The 17,641-nt window shown below is 40.2% G+C and overlaps 1 protein-coding gene across 1 annotated transcript in view; it reads left to right on the forward strand.

The window, feature by feature from the left end:
- SSPN (sarcospan) overlaps window positions 1-17,338 on the forward strand; it is a 403,818-nt gene extending 386,480 nt beyond the window's left edge. Inside the window, exon 3 of the mRNA XM_078674115.1 lies at window positions 16,836-17,338. Coding sequence (XP_078530241.1) covers window positions 16,836-17,204 — 369 coding nt within the window. The 3' untranslated portion in view covers window positions 17,205-17,338. The remainder of the gene's footprint in view (window positions 1-16,835) is intronic.
- Window positions 17,339-17,641: the final 303 nt, after the last annotated feature.

A 17,641-nucleotide genomic window follows, 5' to 3' on the forward strand; every position in this document is an offset into this window, starting at 1 on the left:
AGAACGCCGTGTTTGACTAGATCGATATTATTTCAATGTGTTTTACTTCTTAGTGTGTCCCTGAGGGGCCTTTACAAACCGGCACAATCCTTTGTGTGCTCAAGCTATGCAACCCTCGGTGACAGCGAGCACATAGCGCAAATTACCAAAATGAGTGGCATTTGCTACCCGAAGAAGTAATAACATCTACACAAAATTAACATTTTGACCCCTACAATGATCAAATAGTTCCTCTCTTATTAGAAGGAATTTTTATGAGCAGTGCGCATGCTGTCGTTCGATTGAAGTTATGTCTTTAAGGTGTGATATAAATTTCGCTCAAGATGAATAAACGTTTTACAAGGGGAAGCATTACATGTTCCCACTGCAAGCGTCCATATAAAACACAGGTTTAAGTGCCTACGTTCGCAATACTGTTACAGAGCGGCCATGCAGAATCCAGGGTCGGTGGTGGCGAACCATTACAATATTATTGACGGCTCATTTAAAACCGGTTTCCTTTTTGGTAATGTGAATACAGCAAGTGAGGTCGGGAGCCTAATTAACGTTCATTAGACTAGTCTTCCTGTAACGTCATGCGATCGATCCTTTGTATACATGGAAGTACGTAGTCAAATTCAATGCCAGGTATTCGCAGAAAGTCAAGTGCGAGTTTGTGGGAAAGTAAGAATCAAAGTATACGGAAACTATGTCATATTTCCCTTGATAATTGTGCCAAACAATGTATCTGTTTTCCCTCACCCTGCCACGGTTGGCCAAAGGCGAGCGCATTGCAAATATGCAAGGGTCGAGTAAACCTGGTCTGAAAAGCTTCTGACGCACGTGTCGTACAGGCTCATGCATTGCAATGTTAAAGCAAATGTCTGCTTCTAAAGAGCATTATCAACTTTAAAAGTTACAGTGAAAGACTTGTCATTGTTTCTAAAGAGCATTTTCAACTTAAAAGTTACAGTGAAAGAGACTTGCCATTGTCCCAATGTCGATAAAATGTGTGCCATTTAGATTGGTTAACAATTTTAAAGTTACAGTGAAAGAGACTTGCCATTGCTTCTAAAGAGCAATTTCAACTTTAAAAAGTTACAGTGAAAGAGACTTGCCATTGTCCCAATGTCGATAAAATGAGTGCCATTGAGATGGTTAACAATTTAAAAAGTTACAGTGAGAGACTGCCATTGCTTCTAAAGAGCATTTGCAACTTTGAAAGTTAGTGAAAGAGACTTGCATTGTCACAATGTCGATAAAATGAGTACTATCGAGATGGTTAACAGGGAAAATGTATTATACGGTGCCAAGGCAGCCCCAAGTGTGAACATGCACTTTACACATCCACGTCGTTATGTTACCGTATGCTTGGTAATTTTATGATGTGGTTAGGTAAGGTTACAACCGTTCGTTATGTTATTGTATGCTTTGTAATTTTATGATGGGTGGTTAGGTAAGGTTACAACCGTTCAGTCAAGTCCCGTGACAGTGTTATTCATGCCTCATTTTCCTAACCAGATTCTCAGCACAGCAACTGCAAAAAAAAAAAAAGTTGAATGCATGAATGAAGGCATTACTCTTCCTGTGCAAAACATGGCAGACTCTGGTGTGCACCGGTGAACATGGACTGATTATAAGTTAGTATTTCACTCAGTCGTGTACCTCCCGAGGCAGTTTGCTAAACGTACCGTACTGCCAGTACCTCCCGAGGCAGTTTGCTAAACGTACCGTACTTCGTGCTTCCAGTACCGCCCGAGGCAGTTTGCTAAACGTACCGTGCTTCCAGGGGAACATATCCGAAGCATGCATCACTGGTTGCGAATGGCATCACTTTTCTACATATCGTCTTATATTGGTATAGGCAGACCCCCAAAAAAAAATTTCAGTGGGTCTGATGTGATATTAGTACAATAGGTGCAATTTAAATTATTGAGTTTGCAAGAGGTTTCACAAATTTTGTTTGTACAGTTGCTTTCAAAGCAAATCACTGGGTAGCCCCCATTGGCTGTACACCACCACAGCGTAAACTATCTCATTCGCAGCTGGGCCTGGTCAAAATAACCACGAGGCAGAGGCACGAGATGCTCTCAGCCTCTGTCGCCACGCCCACTACCCGCCCTCTGTTTTCAGCTAGGAATAACAACAACACTCACGAGATTGTGAGGGTCTGTATGTACAGCGGAAACCTGATATTTACCACCCTCTGGAATCCCATAGGAAAGAAGTATTGTGTGTGTGGATCCGATGCCCATTACTTGCGGCAGGTATCTTAGATAAACGTTAATGTCCTGCCAGGTGTGTATACACCCCTGCAGCGGAGTTAATGAAACGCACATTTCTCAGGGTCGAGTTGGAAGTTATTGAATCCTGTAAATAATGCGGACGCGAAGTACATTCCCACCCTCGATAAAATAGAACTGTCAAACGTATATTCTGCAAGCACGGTTCAGTCTGCACTGTTCAAGTTATATAGCCTGAAACGGATCGAATGTCAAATGCAAATGGTCAAATAATTTATGGAAATAAGCATACCAAGAGGCGGTTTTAAACGGTACAACAGCACCACATATGACTAGTGTTGTTGCCAAAGAAGCTCACCACAGGGAGCATGTTACATGAGAATGTTTACTATAGCAGGTTCCATCATTATCCAGAACAACCTTGCAGGCGCAGGACAGCTCCTTAAAGAGAAGTATTTTGTTTCAGCACACAGATATTACAACCATGATAGTTAAGATTCGGAACACCAAGTACTCTAGCAGGAGTCACAGCCACTTCTTGGCCCTCACTGCAAAATCAATTAGGCAATGCTTGGTCGGCAATCACGTCATCCTGAGTGGAGCACTCCTTCATTTGCTTGAGGTCGACTTTCGATTTAGTTAGGGTATTTATGTGTTTTTCGATAGCACGGACTTTACCCGAAGGAGTGAGAGCTTCACAATAGGAACAGAAAATGACAGGTGAAAAACTTACAAAGCAGACGTTAAATTACACGAGGTAAAAGTGACGATTGTGAGCAAACAGAATACATGAGGTAGCTAACAGTGCATTGCAGGAGGGAAATGTGACGAGTGTGCAGGTTACAAGAGAAACAAAGTACAATTAGAGGTAAAATACTGCAATATATGCTAGACACGCAGGCACTAGAACAAACGTTACGTAGGCAACGGTGGCACTTGTGTAAGTATCAAAGGCTAGTACATATCACTGCAATGCATAGGACAAAAACAAACCTCACTTCAGGAGCAATCATGGATCGAGTTGTGAAACATCTACCCAAACATGAGGAATGGCAAAAAACAGGAGAACTAATGACATCAACCATCAAGGACTTGAGTTCCCACTGAATAATCACAAAAGTAAGGATCGATTCATGTAATGCATCCTCAGAGTTCCGAAACGTTGTAAGCACTCATCTGATCAGTTCCACTGTGTTCTTACAAATAAGAATAATATTGTGTTGTAAGGCAAAGGCACGCTTCGTGTTGTTTTCAGGCACGCCATAATCAAATTGCATGTATGTTGCCAGTAACTTAGGAGCAGATTTACAAAGATGTCATACAACACTGCGCAACAACCAAAGTTTCTGCACTGCATTGCATGAGAGGGAGAAAGCAGATAAGTGCCGTATCTTCTAATATATGGCACTGTCTTGCTTTCTCCTGAGTGCTGGTCCCCAATTAGGTTAGTGACGTGTAGCATGGCTTTTTTGCACTGGAGAGTGACTGCAGCATTTTCTGAATCAAAATAAACGGTCTTGCAGTAAGCTCTCAATTACAGCCAAGAAGTATCAAGACACGATCATTGAAATTCATCAAATAAGCTGACATAAACACAAGCACTTAAATGTAGCAGGACATTAAACTTCGAGAAGTTGTTCGGCCAAAGTACTACTTGAACCTAAACACGATGCTGACCCAAGATATAATAACGAGTGCAGGAGGTGACCTTCAGAAACGGAGAACAGATGGTAAACATTAGCTGCCAGTGATTTTATTATATTTCAAAACCAAATGAATGTGCATCCATCTGTTTCTATGATGGCAGAGTAAAGCGAGAAGATCAACACCTCCTATCACCAAACGGGCAAACCAAGAGCGGTGGGAGAAGCAGGATTTCTCAAGCTATCTAAAAGAGGCAAACTATTATTCAATAATAAGTGAATAATAGATTTGAATGGTACCAGGAGGGAAGGAGTGGAGGAAGTATGGTGTAGGGGACTCCAACTCAACCAGGCCTCTATGATATTCAACAGTATCAGCATATAGTGATATGGTGAGAAGTTGAGGAGGAATCATGCAAATGACTTGAACTCCCAGAATCTCCAGAACAAACTAATATGCCTAGACAAACTGTGCAGCACACATGGAAAGTCAGAATGTTTGGAGAAATAAAAACCTTCTCAAAGTTAATGACACTCTTGAAAAGGCACTATTATTTGGTGTAAAAGCCTTTCTATTAATATTATTACCTAGGGTTTTGCATTAATGCCCATGGTTTCATGGTAGACCTGGCTTGGCAGTTCGGGCTGGACCGTTCCCATGGGGCACCGGATCAAGACTAATTTGCATATAGCTGGGTCTGAACTGAGGTGGCGAAGTGAGCTAAAGAATGATGATGGATTCAACCCAGATCTGTGACTGGGGCTGAGTGTCTGAAAAGTTTCAGTGCTCCGTCCATCATCTCCTAGTGTTTGCTTTGTTCGCCCTAAGTTGGCAGGGTTGGCCAGACATGGGTCCTATGCTCACTTTGCCACTGGGTTCAAGCTAGCCTGGCTGATGAAGGGTGTTACCCAGAAACCCCTCCCAGGATGCTTGTTTCCGGTTCAGGGAAGACCTGGCTTGGCAGTTCGGGCTGGACTGTTCCCATCAGGCACAGGGTCAAGGCTGATTTGCATATAGCTGGGTCTGAACTGAGGAGGCGAAGTGAGCTAAAGAATAATGATGGATTCAACCCAGATCTGTGACGGGGGTGAGTGTCTGAAAAGTTTCAGCACTCCGTCGATCATCTCCTTGTGTTTGCGTTGTATGCCCTAAGTTGGAAGGGTATGCCCAGACGTGGGTCCCTTGCTCACTTTGCCACTGGGTTCAAGCTAGCCTGGCTGATGAAGGGTGTTACCCAGAAACTGGTCCCAATATGCTTGTTTCCGGTTCAGGGAATACCTGGCTTGGCAATTCGGGCTGGACTGCTCCCATAAGGCACAGGGTTAAGACTGATTTGCATATATTAGCTAGGGTTTTGCATTAATGCCCATGGTTTCATGGTAGACCTGGCTTGGCAGTTCGGGCTGGACTGTTCCCATGGGGCACCGGATCAAGACTAATTTGCATATAGCTGGGTCTGAACTGAGGTGGCGAAGTGAGCTAAAGAATGATGATGGATTCAACCCAGATCTGTGACTGGGAGTGAGTGTTTGAAAAGTTTCAGCACTCCGTCCATCATCTCCTTGTGTTTACTTTATTCGCCCTGAGTTGGCAGGGTATGCCTAGACGTGGGTCCCTTGCTCACTTTGGCACTGGATTCAAGCTAGCCTGGCTGATGAAGGGTGTTACCCAGAAACCGGTCCCAGGATGCTTGTTTCCGGTTCAGGGAATACCTGGCTTGGCAATTCAGGCTGGACTGCTCCCATAAGGCACAGGGTTAAGACTGATTTGCATATAGCTATGTCTGAACTGAGGTGGCGAAGTGAGCTAAAGAATGATGATTGATTCAACCCAGATCTGTGACTGGGAGTGAGTGTTTGAAAAGTTTCAGCACTCCGTCCATCATCTCCTTGTGTTTACTTTATTCGCCCTGAGTTGGCAGGGTATGCCTAGACATGGGTCCTGTGCTCACTTTGCCACTGGGTTCAAGCTAGCCTGGCTGATGAAGGGTGTTACCCAGAAACCCCTCCCAGGATGCTTGTTTCCGGTTCCGGGAAGACCCGGCTTTGCAGTTCGGGCTGGACTGTTCCCATGAGACACAGGGTCAAGACTGATTTGCATATAGCTGGGTCTGAACTTAGGTGGCGAAGTGAGCTAAAGAATGATGATGGATTCAACCCAGAGCTGTGACTGGGGTTGAGTGTCTGAAATGTTTCAGCGCTCCGTTCATCATCTCCTTGTGTTTGCTTTGTTTGGCCTAAGTTGGCAGGGTATGCCCAGATGAGGGGCCCTGGCTCACTCTGGCTATGGATTCGAGGTAGCCTGGCTGATAAAGGGTGTTACCCAGAAACAGGTCCCAGAATGCTTGTTTCCCGTTCAGGGAAGACCTGGCTTGGCAGTTCGGACTGCACTGTTCCCATGAGGCACAGGGTCAAAACTGATTTGCATATAGCTGGGTCTGAACCGAAGTGGTGAATTAAGCTAAAGAATGATGATGGATGCAACCCAGATCTGTGACTGGGGTGAGTATCTGAAAATTTTCAGTGCTCCGTCCATCATCTCTTTGTGTATGCAAAGGCAGTACCTGCATAGCATTGACTTCTGCAGTCCATGCCGTGCAGGTACTGAGGTTCTCAATGAATCAGAAGAAGGGTGGCTGCAGCATTTATGGATTCATAGTAAAGAGTCTTGCACTAATCCCTCAATTAGAGCCAACAAGGATCAAGGCACTGTCACTGAAATTTAAAAAATAAGCTGACATGAACACATGCACTTAAATGTAGCAGTACATAAAACTTTAAGAAGTTGTTTGTCCTAAGTACTACTTGAACCTAAACACGATGCTGACCCAACAGTTAGCAACCACCGTAGGTGATGAACTACAGAAACAGAGCACAGATGGTCGGTAAACACTAACTGCCAGTGATTTTATCATATTGCAATACCAAATGAAACTAAATGACCGTGAATCCATCTGTTTCTGCAAAGTAGAGCAGGAGAATTAACACATCCTATCAAAAAATTGACAGACAAAGAGCGGTGAGAAAAGCAGAATTTCTCATACTCTCGAAGACGGCAAAATATTTCTCAAAATAAAGTGAATAATAGATTTTAATGGTCCTTGGACTGGAGGAGTAGAGGAGGTATGGTGTAGGGGCCTCCAACTCAAATAGACCTCCATGATGTTCAATGGTTTCTATATAAACTGGTGCTGAAGTGTTGTACTGCTTATATAAAAGGACAAGCTGAGGACAAATCGTGCAAAGGGCTTTAACTTCTAGAATCTACTGCAAGTGTTCGGCAGATCCTAACCGCCACACTTGTAACACACATTTTCTGGTGCTGCATTAAGCAATTCTATTGAGGAGAGGAACAGTTGAGGCATCTAGCAGGAAACTACAACCTCCAGTGTGTCCAGTGGCTGTTCACTGATAAATGCACATGTTGGTGCTTCAACAGTCAGCTTGGGATTACATGCAGGTATGCACAGCCAAGGCTCAGGCAAATCCTAGGCCAAGAGACAGGGCTGAGTCGGGTCTCTTGTTTTTGGTTTGCTGGCCGATAGCCCCTCGATGTACATTGCACATTTTATAAGTTGTTTGTGGTGTAATATGGCCTCACCTAACGTATTAAAATTTTACTTTTTGACCTTGCTGCCTTTAATATTTTGACGTTGGCTTAACTGGCGTGTAAGCATTTATGTATGGCCTCATGGTAAGGTGCTGGTGACATGAGGGTCACTTGATCTCCTTGAGTCAGTCAGGCACCCAGTACAATGCACCCTCCCTCAAAGAAGGAAAAGCTGAGTTGTTAACTCTTTTACTCAATTTGTAATGTTTTAAAGTTGAAAACAGCATCTCCCTACTGAGTCAATCACCAAAACGAATAGGGAAGAGCAACCCTGTGTTTAATAAATAAATATTTTTACCAATGTACTCCACTAAAGCAGCCAGCATGGTTTTCCAATTGTCAGCTAAAAATACTGGAGTCAGCACCACACAATTACTGTACCTAAGATTACGATAACCGGTGGCAATGATACAGTGAGCTCACACTCTAAGACCACCGAGAGTCTCAAAATCCGTTCTCAGACTCAGCACCTGAATATAAAATATTATTCCTTCTGCCTATGCATCTGTTACAGTAGTCTCTTTGGGCCTTAGAATGTGACCAGCAGCCTGCCATTTCAGCAGAGGCTACAACTGTTGCAGGGGCTCCGCTGTGGGCTCTGATGCTTTGAAAAATGGGCACCATGTTTGCCGCTCCTGCTCAGCAAACTATTTTGTTTTCTAGAATAAAGTTTCTATATGGAACTTTTTTTGAAAAACAAAAAATCAATGTGCCATAAATGCAGGATATTTTCTCCTTGCAAGGGGGTAATTCAACAATTTCCTTGTCTGGTAACAGTTTGCTAAGCAGCGAAATCTAAATAAGGAGAGACCATCATTATAACCAGACACTCACGTGGCGGAAGAACCACTAACTCAGAGGATTATTATAGTGGAGTCAGCTGAGGCTCTGACACTGAAAACCCAACACTTCATCAAGTTCAAATTAGAGTGGAGAAACCACAAGGTTAATGGATTTCAATCAGTACTCCCACTCCATCAAACACTAAAATACCTACTTATGATTTATTGTTGAGTACACTGCTAGAGTCTCCACTGTGAAAATGTACATGATAAGATTATGAGCTCTACAGATGCCATCTTAATGCATAAATAACAGAGTTGAAAGAGAGTCATATCAGACGTTTTTACCCCAATTAATATGAGTTTATCTGAAAGTTGGAATAAAATATTGTGTTGGGACCTGCTAGGGAGGCCATTGATGACTGTTGTCTGTCATCAGACAAATAACAAAATGGGTTGAAACCATACCAAAGAGAGCATTTGTTAGAAGCAAATAATACTCAACATACTACAGTTAAGCACAATTTTGTATGCGTTAGTAGCTTTATTAGACATAAAGTATACGGAAATAGATTGCCCTGTAGCTATAGAAAATGTACATATATGAAGTATCAAACAATGAATATGTCATACAATCTATTAGATGGCAATAGTTCATGCAAAAAAGAAAGTTTCTTCTAAAATGAAAAAAATCATTAAAAAATAGAGCAAGTTAAAATTACAAGCCTGAGCATTTTATAATTCTACTAGTAAACTACTATCAAAAGAAAAAGGAGCTAGATAACACAAGAGACAGACAAGAGAAAATGAGAATGAAGGAAGAATAGGGATGTTGAATAAACTATGATATATAAGTAACCATACATACTTCATCAGCTAAAAATAGCAAATGAAAAACTTAGAAGAAAAAATTAAAACCTATCCTTACTAGCACATGAAGATTCTGCAATTGTAATTTATTAGGGAGGTTTCCAAGCCTCATGATTACTACACTCAGATATAGCTATGTTGGTAGACATTTTAGAAAGAAAAGTAGTCATAGGTAATCATAATTGATCACATTTGACAGCAAACTGAACAGAGATTGAATTTACACTATCCAAACTGTGATTATGACCATGTCATAGAAGAAACATTAGTTTCATCCTTCTTAACAGTTGGAATAACCTGCTAAGCAATGGACAATAATAAATATATTAGCTTATTTTTCATACATTGATTGAAACATAGATAATGAGCACCACCCAAAAATTAAGAAACAAAAACAGAAAAGGCACTTCACAAATATTATTAATTTTATATAATTATGTGGGACTTGCTGAACAAGAAATAGACTTTTCCTTTGACATTTTTATCCCATGATAAATTTGAGCAAACACAGTTCAATCTTTGCCATTGCAATTCTACTTTTGAATTAAGTTTGCCAACATTAGGGGTTTTAAACAAGTTACATAGGAAAGATGCCTTACTTTCACCTGCAATGTTAGAAACTTTTTCAACCTCAATATCTTATAAGCTATTTGTATACAAATAGTGTGTGAAATCTTGAATTTGTTATATTTTTCTACGAAATTGCCATGAAGTTCATATATAGACCTTAAATCTTGGAAATATATTTTAAATTATGACCATGAATGAATTGAAGAAATGCCTTTATCTAATGTTTAATTCCAGTAAGTAGGTTTGTTATTAAATGTAAATGTATTATTATACCATATACTGCTCTTCTCAGGAAGAACGTCCAGTGCAGAAGGTTGCAACACGAATGTCTAACAATAGAATATAATAAGGACCTAGGTTGTGTGACACATGGAAAATACTAGATTCCACTGTACTCATCAACATTTTACCAACACTCTGAAGTCTCAATTCAGTAGCAAAAAGATACCAAAAGAAATCCAGGAAATTACTCTTTTCCCCGCAGCTAGACTTTTGCAACGGAAGGTTCTTTCAAAAATCCTAACTCTCCTTTTCTTTGACAAAAATTAAATGATAAGCCATCATTCATTAAAGAAACATTGTAGGAAATCTGATAAGCTACAATGACAAAGAAAGGGTAATAAAAGGAGGACATACCAATTTAACGACTTCCAACCTGCTCCGCCAAGATAAAAACAATTGAATCACCATTCACTTAAATGTTGGATCTTAGTCACAATCTTATTTGAATTATATTTGATTGTCTTGTTAATAGAAGAAGAGTATCAATATCAAATACTTAACTTTAGAATTATACCAAGCTAATCTATATGAGGTTAAATATTCATTAAAATAGAATTTATTTGAGGGCAAACCCTCAGACTTGTCAACATTCAATTGATGTCCCAAAGCATTAAAAAAATCTTAACTCCTTAAAAAATAGTAAGTGTTAACTCAGGTTGAGACAGAGAGAAATATGCTATCAGCATAAACCAAGATCTTCACTTCCCTATCAGAAAAAAGAAACCCAGCCGTAGACTTAGATTTTTGTATCCTTTTCAGAAATGGCTACAGAGCCAGAATAGTAATGGGAAATAGTGCAATCTTGTCTTATCCTTCTTCTTAGTGAAAAATACAAGATTTACAAATGCTGATGTCCTAGGGGAATTATATAAGACATCAATCTACTTGCCAAGGCCTTTAGCATATAATACTATGAACTCAATCAAAAGCCTCCTTAGAATCCAATGCAACAGCAGTCATAAATGATTTATTTGTGAAGGCCACATGTAAGACATTCAGAGGAGGGCTAGAATGATTATGACTATAATGTCCTTTTACAAATCTAGCAAAACCTTTCAATATGAGTTGATAATACTTCTTCTTAAATTTTACATTCTAAATTTGTGTGAAATAGGCCTGTAGTTTTTACACAATGGAGAATCTCTATCTTTTTTTATCAGATAGGTCATTGCTTCTAAAAAAGTACATTCAGTTGTATCGGTGGAAACGGTATATTTAAATACCAATAGTTGTTTAGAGACCAGGCCAATGTACATTAGTCTTAGTGAGCATATTATGTGTAGCATATCCAAATCTTTCATTTTCAAATCCAGTCCCCTCTGTGGGTTATTATGTAATGAAGACAGTATTTTGACAGTAAACTAGCCAATGGAACATCGTCATGAGTACACAATTCTCTATTTTATTTTAAACTGCAAAACATTTAAATATGCTTGTATCTTTGAAAATATTTCTAACTTTCTATCAAATATTCTTTCAATATGTTTTCTTTATTCACATTAGGTAATTGAATAATAACTATCCCAACCTGTTCAGAGCACCATACAATTGTAGATAAACCCTTTCAATAAGATACTACACATATTTTGAGTGTCTTTTGCTAAACTCCATGTTTGCCTTCATCATCTCATGTGAACAATCTTTATTACTATGAAGGATTGTAAGCATTTGTAAAGATTCCCCTTAGAGTGTTGCTCTTTGCTGCAAGGTAATTCATTATTCAACTCCTGGCCGTGGCTTAAAACGAGTCCCAAATCATATTAATAGTACATCCCTATGAGTTAAAAAAAAATCAATAGCAAAATATACAAATTCTTTAATACAAAATGTTTATTTTAACAAGGAATTATCAAGAGACTACTATCCATTGGTATTTAAATGCCCAGCAAAATACCCAAATGAACAACCATGGGAGCATGGTTGGAAATCAAGATGGGACCAACATCATAATTCCTCAAATATTGATGTAGTATTGTATTTATAAATATATTTTCAATTGCTGGATTTTGAATGATTGTTGGGGAATAAAACGTATATTCGCTAATGTCTGTATTATAAATTCTGCAAGAGTCTAGTATAGTTGTTTGTGAAATTATCCTTTTAAACATTTTTTGCATTATATTAAGAGCATATTTTTCTTTTGAGTTTCTATCTATAAAGAGATTCATTAGCTGATTACAATCACTGCCTAAAACAAAATTATAATTAACAAACGAGAAACACAAAGAAAGGACAAAGAAAGGAATGGGAAGCAAACAGAATCCCAAACATAAAAAAACAAAAAAAATACTGTAGAGGACACACCCATATAAATAATGCTTCAATGAATAGATTAGAATGAAGGGGTACCTCAACACCAAAGAGGAAATATAAGCGCAGCCTTTTGTAATTAAAAACTCCTTTTAGAAAATGTAATAAAATACAATGACTGTTAGTTGAGCATTGACAAGCTGTAGAAATAACTATGACACTGATTAATTGAAACTGTAAGTGTAAATTTTATGATATGTGATACACTTACAAAAACACAGGGCTTAATACACAAGAAAACATGAAACGCAGTATGTCTTATGCACTCAATACATACTATAAGTAAAGACTGAGTATTGAAGACTCTACCAACTTCACACACTAAAAACAACATTGTAAGTCAACCACAAAAAATACCATAGAGATAAACAGTCTGTAAAACAAAAATACTTCAATAAAAACGATAGAACCAGACCTAAATGCTAAATAAAATAATAACACCACCAATAAATAGACTATGTAAACGGTAGCACATGAAAAAGACATATTTATCTGATATCCATCTTGTTCTCCAGCGAGAGAAACAACCTCTTTTAATTTAGCAGATCCTTCAAACGTAAATGTTTTATTTTCAAAAGACCTTGAAGCATACAAGGATGAATCAGACTAAATGTTTCATTGATAGAGTGCATCCCTGGATAAAAAGAAATAAATTCCTTCCTGTTCTCTGCTATGGCACTTCAGGCAGCTGGTGAAAACTACTTTATGGCCAGACTAAAGCATGTGCTTCCTTCTCTTTGCCACTGACAAAACTCCCATCAAGTCTGTAAGCTGAAAAAAATGTATAATAAATATTCCCTTGTTCTATGGCCTCTGTCGAAAGAGGCATTTCTGTGACCCATCCAATGGACCTTCTGTATATAAGATTCAAAAAGTCTGACAAACAACCTATTTCGGGGAATTTAATTGAAATAAAGATATTAAATGTTACTTTAGCCTGTTTTTTTATACCATAGTGTTCTCCTTTCATCTAGGCTAACCCACTTTTCTCCAGTTCTACATATTATTTGATTCAATAAGAAAGAGTTTACGTGTTTTTATCTCTTTTAACAAGCATTGCAAAGGTGGCAATAGAAATGGTTTAAGTGTAAGTGTGGAGTAGGCCCAAGTAAAATTTGTAATTCTGCTCATGGAATTGGAAGAATTTGGCAACTCCACATTAATCTTTTAATATGGTGTCCTGGCTGAATTCCACCAATCACTGTGTGGCAGAATTATTTTCCAGTTTAAGCAGCTTGATGATAATGGGAACAATGCAAGGCTCCAGCAAGCAAGCTGGTGAGTACGCTTTGGCGTCATCTAGCGCGCTTTACAGTTGCTAGAAAGCCTTCCGGCAAGATTTTCTAATGTGATCAGTCGCTGGAGCTATCATGGTCAGAGAGCTGCTTCTCAAGAAGATTTTGTACTCGAGTGGCAGTAAAATCTAGGCAAATGGCCATGTGCCCTTGCGTCCTACATGTTGCCGTTCACATTGATTTCTCAGTGCGAAACACGCTACATGTGCTAAACCACAGCACAATCAGCACAACGTGCATTTTTTCCACCCATTTGCAGAACTCCATGGAATCTTGGAGAGTTTTTATATAACTCTGCGGTATCCACTGAGTGAAATTCCACGAGTTCTTGTTGGCCTTAGGATTCTGTGCAATTTTACTACTGCTAACTAGTGCAAAAGTGCTTGTGCTCTCTCCCTAAAACATGATTAAATTGACTCATACCCAATTGGCATAATTAACTTACCTGTAAGTCCCCTGTAGAATTTTATACCATACACCCAAGGCCCTTAAATGAAAGGCTACTAGTCAGCCTGCAGCACTTATTGTGCCACCCACTTAAGTCGCCCCTTACAACATGTTCCATGCAGACCATAACAGCCTGAATGCAGTTTTAAACCCCCATGTCAAGCCTTAAAATCCACATTTATTACATATAAGTCACCCCTATGGTAGGCCCTGGGTAGCCCATAGGCCAGGGTGCTGTGTCATTTAAAGATTGGAAGTATACTTTTACGTTTTACATGTTCTGGTAGTGAAAAACCTCCAGATTTGTTTTTAAACTGTGAGGCCTACTCCTCCCATAGGATAACATTGAGAATTCCTTATTAGATTGAATAAGTTGTAATTCCTAATTGGGAGCAGGGACCTATGTCATGTTTGGTACCTATGAAATTATAATGATGAACCCTATCTAAATGTAAAGTCGGATTTTGCATTGCAATTTTGGAAAAAACACTTTTATAAAGTTGGAATTTTTCTTCCCTTAGCCTTTTGTGCCTGCAGCTTGCTGTGGGTCACATGCTTGGGTGTAGCTGGCAATTAGACTTTGTATTCCTCGCAGACAATCAGAACACAATAGAGAGATTAGATGTGCCTCAATTGGCCATCTACTGGCAGGAGGCAGGCGTTGAGCTGAGCACAGGCCCACTTATATCTGACTGCCTGTGATCTTCCTTCACACAAATTGGCCTAACTATCCTGTATTGACAATACAGCCAACTTAGAGCCAACTCAGGGGAGTCAGGAAATGCCATGCACTTCAAAGAGCCTTGCTAGAAGCTGTTCCTACATTCCAGATGAAGGGCACCAGGGTTTAAAAATAGGACCTTAAGACCCAATCTTCAGTTCACTACTGGACCTGCAGTAGGATTCCCAGAGGACTACCTGCTGCTATAACCTGCTGTGCACTCTACCAGGCTTCTGCTTTACCTGGAAGGGCTACGTTGCTGCCTGGAGCCTGCTGTTGAGCCTTAAATATTCATCTGCACCAAGTACTACCAGAAGTGGCTCTGAGTGCTAGTTTTGCTGGCCTCCTATTCAGAGCTATAGAGATATAAAAAGCTCCCACCATTTTGAACCTGCACCTGGACTCAGTCTGAGCGTGCCCTGAAATCCCAAGATGTGTCTCACCAGGCCTGGACCCTTGGTTGTGATGCTAAAGGTGCCCAGATGGCCAAATTCCAAACTGTGGACTTAGAAACATTTTGGCCAAAAACTGCTCTGAGAACCAGGAGGAGACAAGGACCAACCTGCTCGGTTATAAGCCCGAGATGCATCGCCGTTCGGATTCTCTTATCTCACTAATTTGCTCTCTGTAACAGATAATTTTCAGCGGTCCTTTGCCAATGAGGTAACGGACCTCGTGGAACTGTTTTCGGCTACAGCCCTCTGCCTCGTCCCACTGGAGATTTAGGACTTCTCGAAGACTAAGTCCAGAGGTGGAAATCTACACTGTAGCCTCAATCCTTGCCTCACTGAACTTTTCAGACAATTTTTCTCAGATTTTCTTCTTAAGCCGAAAGTAAGGGTTGACCTGGCCCTAGCCACTTCTTGTATTCGACCCACACTCCATTGCTGTCAGCCATATTTTTCGACTTTGACCTAGTCTTGTGCTACTAGATGTCCATGATTGGCGCTTTGATCTTTTAGGAGCTAGAGGTCACTAACAACTTTCAAAATTCATACCTCAGGTTCTACTGATTGGTTATTGGTTGTTTTGGTACCAAATATCTTAATAAGATGTACTCTATTTTTCTAAATTGGTTTGGGATTCTTCTTGTGTTGTGTCTTCACAGTGCTGCATAAATACTTTACACATTGCCTCTAACTTAAATTCGACTGCTTGGTGTGCCAAGCTACCCAGGGTTAAGCACAGGTTAATTTAGTGACTTTTTGTGGTTCACTCTGCAGGAGATTGAGGCTGTTGCTTGACCAGGACTCACACCCCAGTCAACAAACAACCCAATTTCTCACAGTCAGCATGCATTATTCCTCAATGACCCTAACAGAAATGGCGTGAACAATTTTTGGAAATGTGAAAGATCATCATCTATAGCTAGGAAGAGAGAAAAATGCATGGATACAGTCTTGCAGAAGAAAGTGGTCATCCCTGGCCAGCTAGCTGTATATTTTGTTCTGGAGGGTTCTCTATAGGTAGACTGATAGAGTCAAAATCACTGAATGGATTCATGAGTCATTTATCTATTAGGATTAAGAAAGAGGTGTCCAACGCACGTCCATGAGGCCTGAATCCGTAATTTACACAGTCTTCCTACCTGTACCTACATTGGACATTTATAATATTATTCTGTTCGTATGTATTTTATCAATTTCGTATGTTTCTTGTTTCTTTCATTACTACTGCCTTGAAACAGCCAGATGTCAGCCTGTGGAGCCATATATAAATGATTAATTTGAAATAAAAATGGTCTAAAACAAACGCAAGCAACTCTGTTTTTCGACTCTTCAGAGTAATGGTTTCTGTAGCTGCAAAAAAATCACTTAAAATTCAGAGGCAAGAGATGTTTGGCTCCGCACACCGTGTTTCCACACCGCCTGCGCGCTTTCATTGATCGCAGGCAGGGCGGGCGCGTGTGAAGTGATGGTGTGCCTGACAGAGCCAAGTCATTTTCAGCAGAATGTGGGAAAAGTTGCATCTGCCTGTTTTATTCCAGACGAGGAGACTTTTTGAACGCCCTCCAACACGAACTGTTTCCGGGCAGATTTTGACGTGTGGTACTAAACACATTTCTTTCTTTCTTTCCTTGCAGCTTGCCTACTTTCTCCTGAGTGCCTTCAGCCTGATTGTCTGTGTTTTGGCCGTGGCCTTCGCAACCTACCACTATTCGCAGCTGACGCACTTCTCCTGTGGCATGACGGTGGACTCCGCCTGCCAGTGCAAGCTGGACCCGTCTGACCCCCTCAGCCGGACCTTCGTGTATCAGGACTTGTCCGACTGCAGCGCCATCACCGGGACCATCAAGGTCTACGTGCTTCTGCAGATAATTCTCAACCCCCTGCTTGGCCTGGTGGGCTTGGTGGCATGTTTCATCATGTGGAAAGATAGGTACCAGGTATTTTATGTAGGTGTGCGCTCGCACACACTGGCCACTTCTGAAATGCAGCAGCAAAAGGTCTAACTAAGTGTTCTTGTATTTTTCCAAAGGCAAGCTTGTGGCACAGTAGGCACTAACACCGGGCTCCTCACGTTTGTAAGAATTTTAACTATGAAAAAGGTTCCCATATTTGAAATAAATATGTTTATATTTCATAAGCCATCTCATTTGGTTTTTACTGGACAAAAGAAATCGCCGCGACAAACTTTGCTATATCACCTAATGTTACGGCTGATGTCCAGAAAGCGGATGTTTAACTTTTTAACAAGTTTATGCAAGCACAATTTGTATGATTTTTGTACGCCTTTTTTGCACAGCTGTTTCTTGATGCACTGCGATCATGCCAAATACTATATATAAAGAAGATCCATATTATAGCGAATCCAGGAACTACAGAGTGAATGAATATTGGAATAAAAATATGTTTACAAAAAATGTCTTGTAAGGTTTCTGTTTGTCAA

This window comes from Lissotriton helveticus, chromosome 1_1 (genome assembly GCF_964261635.1).
Source record: "Lissotriton helveticus chromosome 1_1, aLisHel1.1, whole genome shotgun sequence".
Classification (NCBI taxonomy): Eukaryota; Metazoa; Chordata; class Amphibia; order Caudata; family Salamandridae; genus Lissotriton; species Lissotriton helveticus.